The sequence below is a fragment of the Lethenteron reissneri genome, chromosome 56 (assembly GCF_015708825.2).
Source record: "Lethenteron reissneri isolate LAM-NWPU_2019-01 chromosome 56, ASM1570882v1, whole genome shotgun sequence".
NCBI lineage: Eukaryota > Metazoa > Chordata > Hyperoartia > Petromyzontiformes > Petromyzontidae > Lethenteron > Lethenteron reissneri.
In genome coordinates this window covers 8,659,799-8,676,966 of record NC_083834.1, presented here as the reverse complement: position 1 = coordinate 8,676,966, position 17,168 = coordinate 8,659,799, and the positions used below count along the sequence as shown (strand labels likewise).

Below are 17,168 nucleotides of genomic sequence, written 5' to 3'. Positions count from 1 at the left end.
GAGTGTGTTGGTGAGTGTGTTGTGATCTACAGTGTGGTGAGTGGGTGAGTGTGTTGTTGTGACCTGCAGTGTGGTGAGTGGGTGAGTGTGTTGGTGAGTGTGTTGTGATCTACAGTGTGGTGAGTGGATGAGTGTGTTGGTGAGTGTGTTGTGATCTACAGTGTGGTGAGTGGGTGAGTGTGTTGGTGAGTGTGTTGTGATCTACAGTGTGGTGAGTGGGTGAGTGTGTTGGTGAGTGTGTTGTGATCTATAGTGTGGTGAGTGGGTGAGTGTGTTGTTGTGACCTGCGGTGTGGTAAGTGGATGAGTGTGTTGGTGAGTGTGTTGTGATCTACAGTGTGGTGAGTGGGTGAGTGTGTTGGTGAGTGTGTTGTGATCTACAGTGTGGTGAGTGAGTGTGTTGGTGAGTGTGTTGTGATCTACAGTGTGGTGAGTGGGTGAGTGTGTTGTTGTGACCTGCAGTGTGGTGAGTGGGTGAGTGTGTGGGTGAGTGTGTTGTGATATACAGTGTGGTGAGTGGGTGAGTGTGTTGGTGAGTGTGTTGTGATCTGCAGTGTGGTGAGTGGGTGAGTGTGTGGGTGAGTGTGTTGTGATATACAGTGTGGTGAGTGGGTGAGTGTGTTGGTGAGTGTGTTGTGATCTACAGTGTGGTGAGTGAGTGTGTTGGTGAGTGTGTTGTGATCTACAGTGTGGTGAGTGGGTGAGTGTGTGGGTGAGTGTGTTGTGATATACAGTGTGGTGAGTGGGTGAGTGTGTTGGTGAGTGTGTTGTGATCTACAGTGTGGTGAGTGGGTGAGTGTGTTGTGACCTGCAGTGTGGTGAGTGGGTGAGTGTGTTGCAGTGACATGCAGTGTGGTGAGTGTGTGGTGATCTACAGTGGTGAGTGTGTGGGTGAGTGTGTTGCAGTGTTGGTAGTGAACAGAGTGTACACACAAACCTACACTGTCTGCTAACAAGAGCTTAAGACTTTTAACATCCTAGGCTGACGCTTTGTGTGTGAGAGCACTGCTTTGTTCACAGTGACACATCACTCGTTATATAAGCCGACAATATTCATCATCTTCGTCCCCATAACGTGTTTAAAAGGAGTGTTTTAAACTACACAACCTTCAGTGTATCTCTGCACTCTTATTCAACCAACGCAGCCGATACGTACAGTACAGTACTCCCAAGCAAGACGTGCGTGGCTGACGGGATGTGTTAAATTAATGTTTTATTTGTCACGGTGATAGCCAACGTAACCACTTAGAACATAAATTCCGCGTTCAATAATCATTAATCAGCTGCGTGTACAGTAACCTATCACCATCTGCGGAGTCATGGAGGATAATGAGCAAAGAATTCCGACCCGTGGGAGGACGCTCTTGACCAGCCATAGGAACGTGGAATTTCCACGTTGTGGCTTTGCTCAGCAGCGTCGCAAAGAACGCAACGCCCTCGGAACCACGAAACCGGTTCGATAATCTGACCGCACCACAAAACCGGTTCGATGCTGACCTTTAAAGCCGTCAACCCCTTATCAGTGCCCCTTTAACCTCATGTCCCCTATATAGATATAATCCCAATGCACATCCTATAAAATCCCATCGCTAAGGGAGAAAATAATCAACAAATTGACAGAAACGTCGCCCCTATTGAAACGACTGTACGCAGTATGGACTTGAAACCGCAATGTTCCCCGTGCAAGAAGATTACGACGAGATTAAACCACAGCAATGACCAGATTGGTGAAGTATGGCTCACACCCCCCCCACACACACATCACCAAGGCGTGTGAAGAGGCATTCCAATCCAGCAGTGGATCGATAATGGCTGTGCTTTGTACCGTGTGTGCGTGCGATGTACAGAGTACGTTCTTGATTCGAAGCTTTCGCGATTGCATGCATCCATACGCTTTTGGTTCTTTCGGTAAAGTCACGTAGAATAAAATAAAAAAATATATAAAATATAACATTTTATAAAATAAAAAAATTATAAAATATTTTTTGTATAAAATAAAACATTTTTAAAATATTTTTTAAATAAAATAATTTATTTTATTTCTCTACCTACGTGACTTTACCGAAAAAAACAAAGAGTATATAGTACGTGTGTGATAACGCTAGATCCAATGCAGTACGTAGTGTGTTTAAGTGTTAAGCAGCGTTGGGATATAGTCTACTGCATATATGCCGTGTGTGCACTTATACATAGACACGCAACGCATTCATTACTGCCGACGTGGAGACAATCGTAACAAGCCCCATCTCACACTCGCAGCACAGCACGACGCCAGCAAACACCACTTCGTGAGCCCTTTAAATCGCTGTAGTAAACCTCTTCATCTGCACGATGTTCAAACGATTTTTAAAAAACAACAACAACAACACACACACAATGGTGTACCACTCACCAATCAAGCGCTCTCGGACGAGGAAGAATGAAACCTCACCACTTGATCACTACGACGCAAGGCGGAATCGTTCAGTCTCTGCTTTTGCGTTTCCCTTCTCGCCACCACGAGGGGCAGTCGTGGTAACGTTTCTGGTTTTCAAACTGGAAGGAGATAGACCCACACACACCCCAAAACCGGCTCAAACGTTCTGCCAAGCCACGAGTGGATTGAGAGGGCTTCGTTCTGTTGTGACACCGTGAACCCAAGCAACGCAGTCGGCTGTGGCGACTGCTTCCCAGTGAATTTGACTGCCTCTGTCCCCAGACACTCATCAGAATATGTGTTTATTTATACTGGAGGAGGAATCTCATGGGCTAACAAGCTATTTTTCTCCCCACAGATGTCCCGCAGACACCGACTGTGTTCAACCGTCACACTTGAAGTCATCCACTCGCTCACCTATCCACCCATCCACTCGCCCACCTATCCACCCATCCACTCGCCCACCTATCCACCCATCCACTCGCCCACCTATCCACCCATCCACTCGCCCACCCATCCACTCGCTCACCCGTCCACTCGCTCACCCGTCCACTCGATCACCCGTCCATCGATCACCCGTCCACTCGCCCACCCATCCACTCGCCCACCCATCCACTCGCCCACCCATCCACTCGCTCACCCGTCCATCGATCACCCGTCCACTCGCCCACCCATCCACTCGCCCACCCATCCACTCGCCCACCCATCCACTCAACCACCCATCCACTCAACCACCCATCCACTCAACCACCCAAAGATAAAGACCCCCCGTGTAGCCTTAACAGACTATGGGGGTAAGTGCTGTCAGCGAGCAACCTATGAAGGCCAGCGCAGCACACGAAGGGGGTGGGTGGCCAGCACCAAGCCCGGCCTCCTTTGTCTCCCCAGTGGCGATGTTTGTATTACACTGCACCAGATACTCATTTGAGGCCGAGTCGACCTAGAGGTCGAGGCCTAGGACCGGTTCAGATAATCGTCACTGGGTGTTGGTAGCCGTGAGCGGGAATCGAACTCGGATCGCCGGGTTCGTAGCGCAGCGCGCTATCTGCTACACGACCGCTCCCCACACCTACTCACCCACTCACTAACTCACCAACTCACTCACCCACTCACCAACTCACTCACCTACTCACCAACTCACCCACTCACCAACTCACCCACTCACCCACTCACCAACTCACCCACTCACCAACTCACTCACCAACTCACTCACCCACTCACCAACTCACTCACCAACTCACCCACTCACCAACTCACTCACCCACTCACCCACTCACCAACTCACTCACCCACTCACCCACTCACTCACCAACTCACTCACCCACTCACCAACTCACCCACCCACTCACCCACTCACCAACTCACCAGCTCACCCACTTCACCACCCTATAGGTCACCTCGCCTTCTGCTTGTTCACTCGCATGACGCCACTCAGGCATTAACTCTTTTACAACTTGTATGGTGCTGTTTGTTACTGGCCGTTTGACGTTTTACCACTTTGTACCTTTGCTCAGCAATTGTTTAAACAAAAATGCCACGAAACCCCCGCCCTACACACCCAGTGTCAGTATTTGCACATGGTGTAAACTTACATTTTCACGAGGTGTTCACATTTTTTAGACTGTTTTTAAGGTTGTCTGCCTGCCCCAAAACCTGTCAGATCCACGGGATGGATGTTTCATAAAGTGCCACGGGCACCTGCAGTGTGAGGCAAGTGGAGGTGTTTCTTCAAACACAAATACCGGGTTGGCCTGTTCAGTTCTTGGCACATCTCAGGATTTTATTGCCTACAATAACACGACCTACAGCACGACGCACACGCACACGTGTGTTACAAAGGCAAATATGCCTGAGATGTTGCCTATTACATTTTTTTTTTAAGACCACAGTGTTGTTGACGAATGTGTTGATTTTTTATTATGATTAAATAATAGTACATCTATACCCTTAGTGAGTCTGTGGTATCACTTCGCACAGCACGGACTGTTCAAAACACACTCACGATACAGCACCCTGAGAACGATTGTTTAAGGGCGCTTTATACATTTAAATTATTATTACAAGTACATTCGGTTCAGCAGTTAATTTGGCTAATTTCCAGCTCTGAGAATCTATCATTTTTATCATTGTTATATTGCTTCTCAGAGAGGGATACACTCATTCACACTACCACTAACTCACACACACATCATACACTGACTCACTCATCATATGCTTACTCACACATCATACACTCACTCATACAACCACTGACTCACGCATCATACGCTGACTCACACATCATACACTCACTCACACAACCACTGACTCACTCACACATCATACGCTGACTCACACATCATACACCCACACAACCACTGACTCGCATATCATACACTGACTCACTCATCATACGTCGACTCACACATCATACGCTGACTCACACATACACTCACTCACACTACCACTGACTCACCACATCATACACTCACTCACACATCATACACTCACTCATACAACCACTGACTCACTCACACATCATACACTGGGAGTGTCATGCTGCCAGCTATGGCTGCAAGTTTGGTAGTACATGCTATATATATATCGTTTATTGTTAAATTTGAATCACAGTTCCTATGAATACTGTTGTTAAATTTTTATAGCTTTATTTTGGTGATTCGAAAACATATGGTTAATCTAAATTGTCTTATGGTTGTTATTGTTGACTTGCACCACATTGGGATTTTTGCACGCAGCGTTTTAATAAGTTTTTTTTTTATATTTGCTGGTTTATTCCAGGATGTTTCTGTTACGCGTCGTCGCTTTAAGATGTTCTGTGTTCATATTTAGTTTGTTGCGGTTGCACCCGACTTAAGAGCCGCATGGATCACAGGGCTATACCTAATAAATGAAACTTGAGGTCTTAGTTGTACGTTTATTTATGCCAATTTCACATAATAAACAAATGGAAAACAAAAAACATTTACACAACACCTATAAAGCAGAATTTCATGCGAAGAATGTGCAAAAATTGACTTTGAAATAACGATTTAATGTTTCTTTGGCGTTTTTTTAATCCCGCACGCTCTCCTCCGCCGAAGCTGCCAGATAATCGATGATCTGCTGCACAAAGAAGAAGGAAACGTCACCTAAAGAGATTGACCCACCCCCACACCGTTGCTAACCACGTGACTACAGCTGGTGCATGTCACAGTCATGTGTGTGTTGCCACACTCGAGATGTGTGACCGTGACACATACAGGGCGGGTGGGGGGGGGACTAATTTGTTTTGTTATCTGTTCCCTTTGCCCCCGGAATGTCCTTTCTGTCAGCTGACAAAACGTATGACTCATCACATGATACAAGATATTTCTGGCCAGTAAGGGTCAACTTTTGCACAAAGTTTAATTTTGTTAAGAGCAGTTAACGCACAAAAATATCGTTCCCAATCATGTAACCATGCGGAAGATGCCTCGGAACATTTCCAAATATACGGTAGACTCTTGATTATCGGCGTGGAATAACCACACACCAGAGATTTTGACAATTAATAACTCGTGGATTTTCCTTTAAGCCTAAATGAATAACCTATAAACAGTTATACTTTGATATTCTCAGAATGTTTATTACAAGTCATGTGCTTAAACCGAACAAATATGTCCGAAATCCACTGGATCGCTCTACAGTACAGTAGTTGCATATCTTTACAACAGTGGACGGCAGAGTTAGATTGATTTTTGATTGGCGTGGCTCTGCTGTCCACTTTCTGGGCCGGGTCTTCTGCGCGGGAGCAGGAAAGCGTTATCACTGAGCGCACGCATCGATCGATCGATCGTGATTAGTCGTTATAATTCAGAAAATGGTTATATTTTTCGATTATCCGCGATTTTGAATTATCCGCAACCGCCCATCCCTGTCATTAGCGTGGCTAATCGAGAATCTACTGTGAATAAAATTTTATAAACTTCCTTAATAAATGTAACAAATCCAACGGATGTAAATTCCTGTTTGTTGAGAAATAAATGATGTCACCGGTTGGCAACGCGTGGAATTAAGCATTAAATCTATGATTAATTAATTTAAATGCAATACACTGCTTCAGACAGGCTAACTTTATACTGGTAGGAACCTGGTTACACCAGCCCACAGGGTATTATTGTGTCCGTCCGTCGTGCAGGGAGGGGCTGGGTGGGGATGGAGGGGCTGGGTGGGGATGGAGGGGCTGGGTGGGGAGGGGAGGGTGGGGAGGGGCTGGGTGGGGAGGGGCTGGGTGGGGAGGGTGGGGCTGGGTGGGGGGTGGGGGCTGGGTGGGGAGGGGCTGGTCACCCCGTGGTGCCCTTATAAAACTCAACGTTTAACCTACTCACGCCGGCTTGTGCCCGCCCTCACAGTCGGCCATATTTGCGGAATACACCACGCCGCCGTTGACCCTGGCCATTGACCAAGCAACCCAACGTTCCTATCAGCTCCCCACGCAGGAATGTGTTAATTTTGGAAACAATTTGCAGGAACTACCTTGTTCCTCTACTCCATTGTATACGGGTGGCCGTCAAATCCTTTTGTAGACTTATCTTCTTGGAATTCATACGTTTTATTTCAATTAAAATTGCTCCCCAATAGCATCTGCGGCTCATGCTACACAAATAAGTCTGACTTACCGGATGTTATTGCGAAGTGGCCTCCCTCTACACAATAGGATCGTCAGCACAAAACGAGCAACACTGTGCATTTTGTAAATCTGAATAATGGAGTGGTTGTAGTATAGAAATTAATCGGATTCTGTTCGATAAGTCCTCTTGAACTGTTATATATTTTTTGCAGGGCCTTCATCCAGCAGTGGATTGATTATGACTCACGGTTATGGTTTTATTTGCAAATATAATACTCTAGTGGCGTTTTGCAACTTGTTATGGCTATTTGCTTACTTGTAAATGCGGATGTTAATCAATCTATCAATCTTGACTTAAAGTTTCGTGACTGCAGGAATTCATATTCTTTGGGTCTTTCGGTAAAGTCACGTAGATAGGTTCAACGGAAATTGTGATTATTCATTATATTTATTTAAATGTTTATATTTTTTGATTATCCGTCATTAGCGTGGATAATCGAGAGTCTACTATGTATAACAATTTTTATTTTCGTTCAACCTATCTACGTGACTTTACCGAAAGACCCAAGGAATAATCGATCAATCCCCCCTCTGAATGGTGCATTGTGAATTTTTATATCCTCATAATTTCGTGTAGTACAATGAGTAATGACATCCCACCTCCATCTGAGGAGGAAGTCTCAGCCTTTCCTGAGCTGTTACAAAATCCTTCTGGGTAAACATTCGACCGGGATAAATGAAGACAATGGCCAGGTGGCTCAGAGGTTGAGTGAGTGGCCCACCATCAAAAATACTATGAATTAAAATCATGTTGGGTGTTGACCCATCATCCCTCTGGGGTTGTTAAAATGAGTACTACTTTGTGACAGATGTGTGAAGGGAGGCGTACTGTCTGCTCGGTTACTTTGATACTGCCTCGGTGAACATTTTAGCAGGGAATCATTTAGCCTTTCGTCATAAAATAGGCAAGTTGTGAACCCAAAACATTCGGCGATTGAGCAACCATTTGGGATATATATATTTTCTCTCTCTCTCTCTCCAAATGTACAACTAAAGGGTAAGACAGTCAGTTCTGCTTCACGGTTTTCCATTCGGCGTTTTCCATTTCTGGTGGTGTGCGGTTGTGTTATTTCAAATTTCCAGACCGTGACCTCATGCAGCAGGCAACAGAAAGCCCCCCTTGCATCCCACTTGAGCGACGCGGGCAACATACCGCGACGAGCTCGTGAGCAAGAGGGCCGTCACGTGAACCCGGGCGTGGGCTCAAGACCGGTCGCGATCTATGGAGCGGGAAGTTCACGATGTTTTCCCCAATGCCCCGCGAATGGGTGTGGGGGTAGGGGAAAAACCCTTGATACATCGAATATAGTTGAACACGTGTGAGGCTTTCGCGACCAATATTATTCATAATCAACGTTTTTGGGTTAGGGCGCGTTATTTATAAATGTGTCGTAACCCTCCACCACCCGACACGGCCAATCAACATTCTGGCGAATTGCCTGATGATGCTGGATGCAATTACCAGCGAAACGTCGTACTCAAAAATTTGTAAATGTTGTGGTTTCACGCTTCAACACACCGGTGGGCTAAAGCAGTGAACTATTTGTCTTTTGTCAACGTGACACTTTTTTGCTGATTGGCCGTGTCGGGTGGTGGAGGGTTACGACACATTTATAAATAACGCGATCTAACCCAAAAACGTTGATTATGGACATTGAATATATTTAAATAATGCTTTGCAGCTAGGCGCTATAATTACGTACAGCGTCCCAGGCTATCCCTAAACTAAAGCCAACGAATGGCTCAACAATAGCCAAACATTCTGTTCGGTCGTACACCATGTTGTCTTCAAGGCCGCCTAGTGGCATCTGAAGACGTGCTGCGTTTATGATATGTTATCACAGTACGGTGCCAGTATATGTTATTTTTTTTGTTACAAGCAACACAATGAATGAGGGTCCTGAGATCGGCGGTACACACGGCAATCAATTATTCACGCGGGCCTGACTGCTGGTCCACTCACTGCAAGCCGAAACTGGCCCACAGTTTGCTCGTCTTGAAGCAAATGCTGCTGGAATTTGCGGACTTCCTCCAAAACGCCGTGCACTCAAAAGAATCAATATTGTGGCCATAGCAGTAGCAGCGGGATAATGAGCTGACAATTTAGTCGTTTCGTCAGCACGGTGTAGCCATCAATGCCGACTTCCACCTTGTAACTCAAGAGTCTCGCGTGAAAAAAAGCCATCTGATCACCGGGGGATCTAGTTTGGCACTGCCCTCTAACGGTGGCATTAAACCAAGCCGAACACTTCTGTGCATCGTGTTAAACTTACCAGTCAGAATAGTGAGCGGCAGTCTGTGTTTAAACGTGGCATGGATGCCACAGTGTTTGTGCGCAGTCTGAAAGTGTTTTTTTTTAATAACGAACACAGATGGCGCGGTTAGAAATGGGGAAGGGCTTTAACGACACGGGAAAACGAAACAAGGAACTAAAAGTACATGCATCTGTTTCCGCTCGAAATGCAGATACGAGAGCGCTTCAGATCAGTGGCACCACATTTATTGTTGAGATAAAGTGGCTGTGAAAAATGAAACAATGTTATGCAATGATGACGTCAGCCTGCTGCTGCTCTATTTAAGACCGGGAGCAAGAGCAGAGCCCCTCACCATTCTGGCGAATTGCCCGATGATGCTGGATGGAATTACCAGCGAAACGTCGTACTCAAAAATTGTAAATGTTGTGGATTCACTCTTCAACACACCGGTGGGCTAAAGTAGTGAACTATTTGTCTTTTGTCAACGTGACACTTTTTTGCTGATTGGCCGTGTCGGGTGGTGGAGGGTAACGACACATTTATAAATAACGCGATCTAACCCAAAAACGTTTATTATGAATAATATTCTTGGTTCTTTCGGTAAAGTCACGTAGAATGGAAATAATAAAATAATTCTACGTGACTTTACCGAAAGAACTAAGAAGATGAATCCCTGCAGTCACGAAAGCTTCAAATCGAAATATGAATAATATTGGTCGCGAAAGCCTACGTGTTGAAATGTTATGCAATGTTTACACTGAGCAGGCCTGCATGAGGCCTCCATCAGCCATGTGGTCCGAATGAATGACAAAGCCACTCAAGGGAGTCCGCTAGCCGCCACCTACTGGCCAAAATTGATGACTGCCCGTGTACACACGCGCACAATTGAAACCGATAACCAAAACAGCGAGATATAATTACACTTGCCCCAAAAGTAAAAACATTTTGGGAGGTGCCCATTTCCACTGTGCCAAGGAACAATAGTTTATATTAATTTACGGTTCGTAATATCGCAACACACTCGCCGATGTCATTGTGTCCAACATTTCACACGAGGTGTCTCCCACTCCACTTCTCCCGATCTCTCTCCAAATTCCTATGTTACTGGTAGGAACCTCCTGGTTACACCAGCCCACAGGGGATTATTGTGTCCGTCGTGCAGGGAGGGGCTGGGTGAGGGGCTGCGTGGGGAGGGGAGGGGCTGGGTAGGGAGGGGCTGGGTGGAGAGGGTGGGGAGGGTGGGGAGGGGCTGGGTGGGGAGGGGCTGGGTAGGGGAGGGTGGGGAGGGGCTGGGTGGGGAGGGGCTGGTCACCCCGTGGTGCCCTTGTAAAACTCAACGTTTAACCTACTCACGCCGGCTTGTGCCCGCCCTCACAGTCGGCATATTTGCGGAATACACCACGCCGCCGTTGACCCTGGCCATTGACCGAGCAACTCAACGTTCCTACCAGCTCCCTCCGCAGGAATGTGTTTATCCAGTGCGTGGGATAGTCCCCGTGTATCAATGTTCATGACAACCCCCTACCCCAACTACATGAAAGAGAGGGAAATGAAAACAAATGAAATCCACAAGCCGATTCCAGGGCGCAGTAGTTAGTTTGGAGTGCAGGACCACACTGGGACAGTGAAAACCTAAATGAAATAAACATTTCATAATTAAATGAAGTCACAATTGTAATTTAAAATTATTCATGCTGATTGAACAGAAATAAGACTACGCCGAACATTTTGGGACTTTCTGAGGGGATTTTATTGTTTTTATATTTAGTAATGAGGTACGTTATTTGTTTTTTGTTAAGTGGAAATATTTGAGTAATGTGCTTTCTGCGTAAAAATAAAAAATCTGATAAAAGTATTTTTTTTATTTGAAATGTCATCCTAAGCACACACACACACACATCAAGATAAAAAAATTTCCCTGCATAGCCTTCAACTGTTGGGTCGAATATTGTGAGCGAGCACCTATGAATGCGAAGAGGGGTGGGTGGCCAGCACCACGCCCGGCCGCCTTTGTCTCCCTAGTGACGCACCAGGTATTCATTTAAGGATCAGCCGGTTCAGATCATGACCGCTGGTGTTAGTTGTGATTTGGACTCGCCGGGTTTGTAGCACAGACAGACATTTGGACGCGGGACATTTGAGCGATTCATGATGCCGTTACAAAATAAATGACGAAAATGTAAGCGGTGTTTTTCAAACGTTTATTAACTTTGCACGTGTCATTAAATGACTGTACGGTCAAGTAAAATATTCACCAATAATTTTCCGATTATCCAATCCCATTGACATATAATTTTTTTTATCTTTAGACGTACAAATTTCCGTAAAAAATAAAATAATCGATGCACACAAATCGTAACGTTCCGATGTTTAGTGTGATAGGTGAACAAAACACACACACACATATTCCAAAAACACCAATTTACATATGTAAAATATAGCGGTTTATTATTAATATTATTCTTATCCTTCAAATCTTTACAAAAAACCTACTTTTTTGTACAACAAAATTACAGAGATAGCGTCATAAACACCTCTGGGGGTCAGAAAGGTTAAAGAGGTTGCCCGCGTCTTGCTAAGCTTTTACATTCGACTGAAAAGCAACGAGCGTGGCCACAATCAGCCCACCTGGTTTCAAGTAAATCCAGACAGCGCGTCACAGTCTAAAGACCCGACCTGGGATCCTATGGGTACGACCGCCACGGCCTCTCTCTCTCTATCTCTCTGCCCTCCTCCCTGCCCGGTCCGCGTTGTCGACCGACGACTCCAACTCGACCTCGATGCGCGGGTCGCCAGCGTTTTTTTTTATTACCACCAGATAACTCCCGCTGTGCTCCGTAGCTCATTTTTTCAGAAGCGTCCTGACTGCCGAAAATCGATACGTCCAACGAAGTGGTTTTTCGTCACGTGGGGAATTTATTGCTATGGAAATGTGGAGGGGGGTGGGGGGGAGGATAACCGGAGGATCCGGAGAAAAATCCACATTGGCCACGGGGAGAGAGACACTGCAAACTCTAAATATACAGCAGACGTCAGGGTCAGGATCGAACCCACGACCTCCTGCATACCAGGCGAGGTAGTTAACATCTCGCCACCGTGGCGGCCTGGGCAAGGACCCTCTATGAGTTCATTGCTCCACCAATTGTTTGTACCCTTACCTGTGTAGTTCACGATAGTTCAATGCTAATGTGCCATTCTTTCGAGAGGCTACTGTGTGGTGTCATTTTGGTGTGGGGATCTTGGAATGTTTCCTTGCTATTTTTGCTTCCTTGCCCAATCTTGATAAAATCGTACTTATATAACGAATGTATTTATTTTACATTTTCAAATTTAGTGACTTGCTTACCATTTTCCCTATTTCGCACTCGTATGGTATTTTTTTATTGTTTGCTGTTGTAACTTCACGACCAATGCTGAACATGTGAGAAAAGAGCTTCATAGCTCATCGGATTCCTTCTCCAGTCGAAAATAAATATTCCAAATCGTATTATCGCTTCGATTCAATCGACAGAAACGCGACAATAGTTGGGGGACGTGGTAATAACAATACAAAACATTGTCTCACCTTCTGGTTTACACGTGCGAACCTTATGGCGGAACCCCGAGGCTCCCGAAAAAACGTAAGTCAAAATCGAAAATAATTATTTTAATTTTTGGCGACTCCGTCCCACCACGCACATAAACGCCGCGACCCGCCTGGCGCGGATCATTCTGTTGCCGTGTCATCCGAACGCAGCAGCGAGGACGAATGCGCAGAAGAGCTGAACAAGCGAATGCACTCCATGCTCGGGTATGGGCAGGATCATAAGTCTTATCCAAAGCTGCTCAAACTGCCGACACGACTTAAATCCTTTATTTGTCATAACGGAATGCATAATACAGTGAAACTCCTCTCTTATCTTCATTATTATTTGTGACCTACCAATGTCTGCAGCCAGGATCAATCGTTGACAATCCTATTACCTGCAGATATTCAACAGATGAGATGCGTCGCACCGTTAATTCCTCCTGTTTGATAACAATACTCTTGTCCGTATACATCTGTGCAGATAGGTTTTTTTTGCGGTTAAGCCGTAGTCCCCACATACCGCTCGTATCAATGCGGATAAGAGGAGCGGTGACCCACTACTCTGTAGAGTAACATTGGTATAAACGCGTGTTAGAATATGAACAGCGCATTGAAAACGCGTACTATTTTATGTACTGATTACAAAGTGTGTTCACGAATCCACACTGAGAAACACGATGATTGACAGTGGGGTGTAACAAAAAAAATTCGATAGTGTATTTAAATAGAGGTACTGCAGGTAAGTAGTTTTCAGTTTTAAAGGCATAGTTTAACAAGACAACACTTGCTACCATCCTTCAAACCCATTGGTGAAAAATAGCAAAGTTTTAGTTTACATTATAATATGTTTATGCGAGAACCGGGGGCTTATGGGACCCCGGGGTCCCTCCATAAGGTTCATGTGCCGCTGGACGGGAGGTGAAGGGCTTGGGGGAGGCACACTCAGATAGTGCCATGGTTCAAACCATAACCCTAACATGTGTTATAATCGTAGGTAGAAATAAAATAAAACAAATCACGACGTTTCGAACGCAACACAAGCACCCGTCTTCAGGTGAAAATCGCGACAGCTGCGATGTCTGATGAAACGTCGTGATTTATTTTATTTTATTTCTACCCACGTGACTTTACCGAAAGAACCAAAGAGTATAGATTCCTGCAGTCACGAAAGCTTCAAATCAAGAATGAGTTATAATCCTACGTTTTGATATCTCATTGATTCAACATGTTTTGGCAGCCCATATTTAGACACACACACACGTTTTTTAATCAGCATGAACTAATTTCTAGATGCCTAGGGCCCTGTAGAATGGGTAAAATTTTTACCAGTTAATATTAAGCGTCTAGTTTTCCCAGAAAAGTTTCACTGGGTCTCAAGACTCTTTTTCATTTTTCTTTACAATGTTTAATTCTACAAAATAAGGCCCAGTCTCAGATAGTGCCATGGATTAAACCATAACCCTAACATGAGTTATAATCCTACGTCCTGACATCTCATTGATTCAACATCTTTTGGCTGCCCATATTTAAAAACACGTGTTTTAATAAGCATCAACTAATTTCTAAATGCCTAGGGCCCTGCAGAATGGACATTTTAAAACTTGTTATTATTAAGCATCTAGCTTACCAAGCAAAGCTTCACTGGGTCTCAAGACTCAGTTTTGTTTATTTACTATTTCTTGTTCTAGTAGGCCCACTGAGCTATGTAGTAGCTCTTTTTCAGAAGCGACTTAGCCACAAATGATAGCTCAACGAAGTGGCTCATCATGTAGACATGTATAGCAGCCAAATCATCAAAAACGCGCATCGATTCTAAATGTGGAGGGAAAAACCGGAGGACCCCAAAGAAAAACCCACACGACCCCGGGGAGAGAGACACGCAAACTCCAAATATACAGCAGACGTCAGGGTCGGGATCGCACCCAAGACCTCCTTCTCGCCACCACTTGGTCCTCAGGAAGGTCCTGCCAGGTGTTTGCAGTCAGGGGCGATGTACCTATGTGTAATCCCAATTGAGTGATTTACAGGTCATTTTCTGACACTGGGATGTGTTGACCGGCACCGGTTACATTGTCTGTGATTTTCTTTGTAGCTATGGAAAGGGGGAAACCCGAGGCCCCGGAGGGAAACCCATGCAGAACAGGGGAGGAGAGAACCATCGAACCCAGGCGGTTCTTGCTGTGAGACACGAGCGTTAAACACTGCGCCACCCTGCCGCGCTAAATATATATATAAAAATCTCTTTTAAATATAAAACAGTAAAAACTCATCTTAAGACGGGCAAAATTTTTGTTGTCAAAAACACAGCAGGCGAACAAATCGGGGGCGAGCGCGCGAGTGCAGCGTGTTCCCTGATTGCCGTGTCGTCGGTTTTCGGAATCCTTCGCGGCGGGAGGGCACGGCGAGAGCACACCCCTCCCCCAAACTCTGCTCGGTGAGGTGGGGGGGGAGCACGCGGCCGCACACTGCCTTGCCAGGAGCAGATCCACGCAGCGGCGGTTGCCGCCACCGCCACCGCCACCTTGCTGGTAGAGAAACACTTTGCGCGTCTCGGGGTGGAGGCGCTAAGCGGCCGCGTGGTGTCGGCGTCCCTTGAGAGCGACGAGTGGAACCGCCGCTGTCAAGGTGGGGCGGCCGGCCGTGAGTTTTTTTTTTTTTTGCCGCGCGGGGCCTCGCATCTGGCCGAAACTTGCACAACTTCTGCCGGTATTCGGCAGGAGTTGCCCTCTGTCCGCCCGGTCGATCGTCGCCTGCCCACCTCGCGCGAGCGAGCGGACGAGCGTCATGTGCCGGCGAGGTGCGTCAGGTCCACAATGGCTTCTCCCTCCTTCAGCTTCCTGAGGAATGTCCGCTCGATAGTGATGTTGTGGTAGGTAGACTTTGGGAAGCAGAATCGCACGGGGGAGGCGGGTGGGGGAGATGGGACAGGTTGCGGAGAGGGAGCAGGAGGAGGATGTGTGAATAAATAATGGTTCTCGGGGTGAGATTCCAATTTCTAACGTCACTGAAGGTCACTGATGTGCAGGTGCATGAATGTACGTTGAGCTTTTTTCGCACCGTACGTAGCCAACTGTGCTAATCGGAGGTCCAGAGGTGACCACGTGTTAACGCTTTACAACTAGGGTTGAGAGCGTTCGTGCAGGAGTTTAGTTCGTCCGTCTGGCTCTTCGCCCAACGGGTCTCGCATGCAAAGCAAAAATCCAGTGTGCGTGCATGCTCAGACGCGAGCACATGGACATCACTCCCAACAACAATGATGCAAGAAAACAATAACCTTCACAACCGGTGCATTTGACACAACTGTGTAAATGCTCGAGGGCTCCGACTTATCAAAGGCAGTGGGAGAATCTTCCCGAGCTGTGCCCGCAAGCTGCCTTGTGTCCCTACCGCTCGGCTATCCGAATATCCCTACGTCTGCCGTGTGGGCGCGTGGCACCTTGATGATGGAGGACATGGTGTCCTGGCCGTAGTAGTGCACGGGGCTGCCGGGGGAGTTGACGTTGTACCCGAACCCGGCGAGGTGCACCTCGTCGCAGAGGTGCAGCGCCAGCGTGATGGCGATCACGCCCGTCGTGGGGTTCTTCGCCTGCGACCAAGCATGCGCACAGCCGCGCGCCGGCGAGAGCGAGCAGATGTCAACACCGGAGGAAGAAATAGAACCAGGGGAACGCGCGCGTCGATTCCGTAACGACTTCGCCTTCAACAAAAGCGCCGTGATTTTCCGTTTGTTGTGAGAACGCGCGCGAGCGAGGTTGGGACATCACTCAAGCCCGTCGGGAAAAAAAGTTAGCGGGGCCTGGTCTGGGACACGCCATGGCCTGGAAGGGATGAAGGAACGCGAGTACGTACGTACGTACGTGGGATTTCTTTCGCACCGTACGTAGCCGACCGTGCTAATCGGAGGTGAAGAACGACTTAAAGGGTCGTTGCCAAGGAGCGGAACTTCGTCCGAGAGGGTGAAGTACCGCCGTGGGAGATGGAGCGATGAAATCAGCTCACGGAGCTGGCGCTCGGCGGACTGCGCAGGGCAGCGCAGCCGTGTTCCCGGGACCGTAACGCTTCAACTACAAACCTTGCCCGACTTGGTGTCCGACGAGATGTTGAGGAAGTCCGTGGCGGCCTCCCTCACGAAGGCCGGGTTGAGGATCCGGATCCGGCTCGCAGGGAATTGCAGCTCCGTAGGCACCCTCTTCCAGAAGCCCCGCGGGCCCTGGGGTACAGGGGGGGGCGGTGGTGGTGGTGGTAGAAAACGACAAAGGTCCCCCGTGTAGCCTTTGGCGAG

General features: G+C 47.0%; 1 protein-coding gene across 1 annotated transcript in view; it reads right to left on the bottom strand.

Annotated features, from left to right (window-relative positions):
• Nucleotides 1-11,505: 11,505 nt before the first annotated feature.
• The window catches only part of LOC133356930 (type 2 lactosamine alpha-2,3-sialyltransferase-like), a 64,281-nt gene continuing 58,618 nt past the window's right edge, over nucleotides 11,506-17,168 (bottom strand). The window contains 3 exon segments of the mRNA XM_061574631.1: nucleotides 11,506-15,764; nucleotides 16,323-16,472; nucleotides 16,959-17,096. Of these exon segments, the coding sequence (XP_061430615.1) occupies nucleotides 15,669-15,764; nucleotides 16,323-16,472; nucleotides 16,959-17,096 (384 nt within the window). The 3' untranslated portion in view covers nucleotides 11,506-15,668.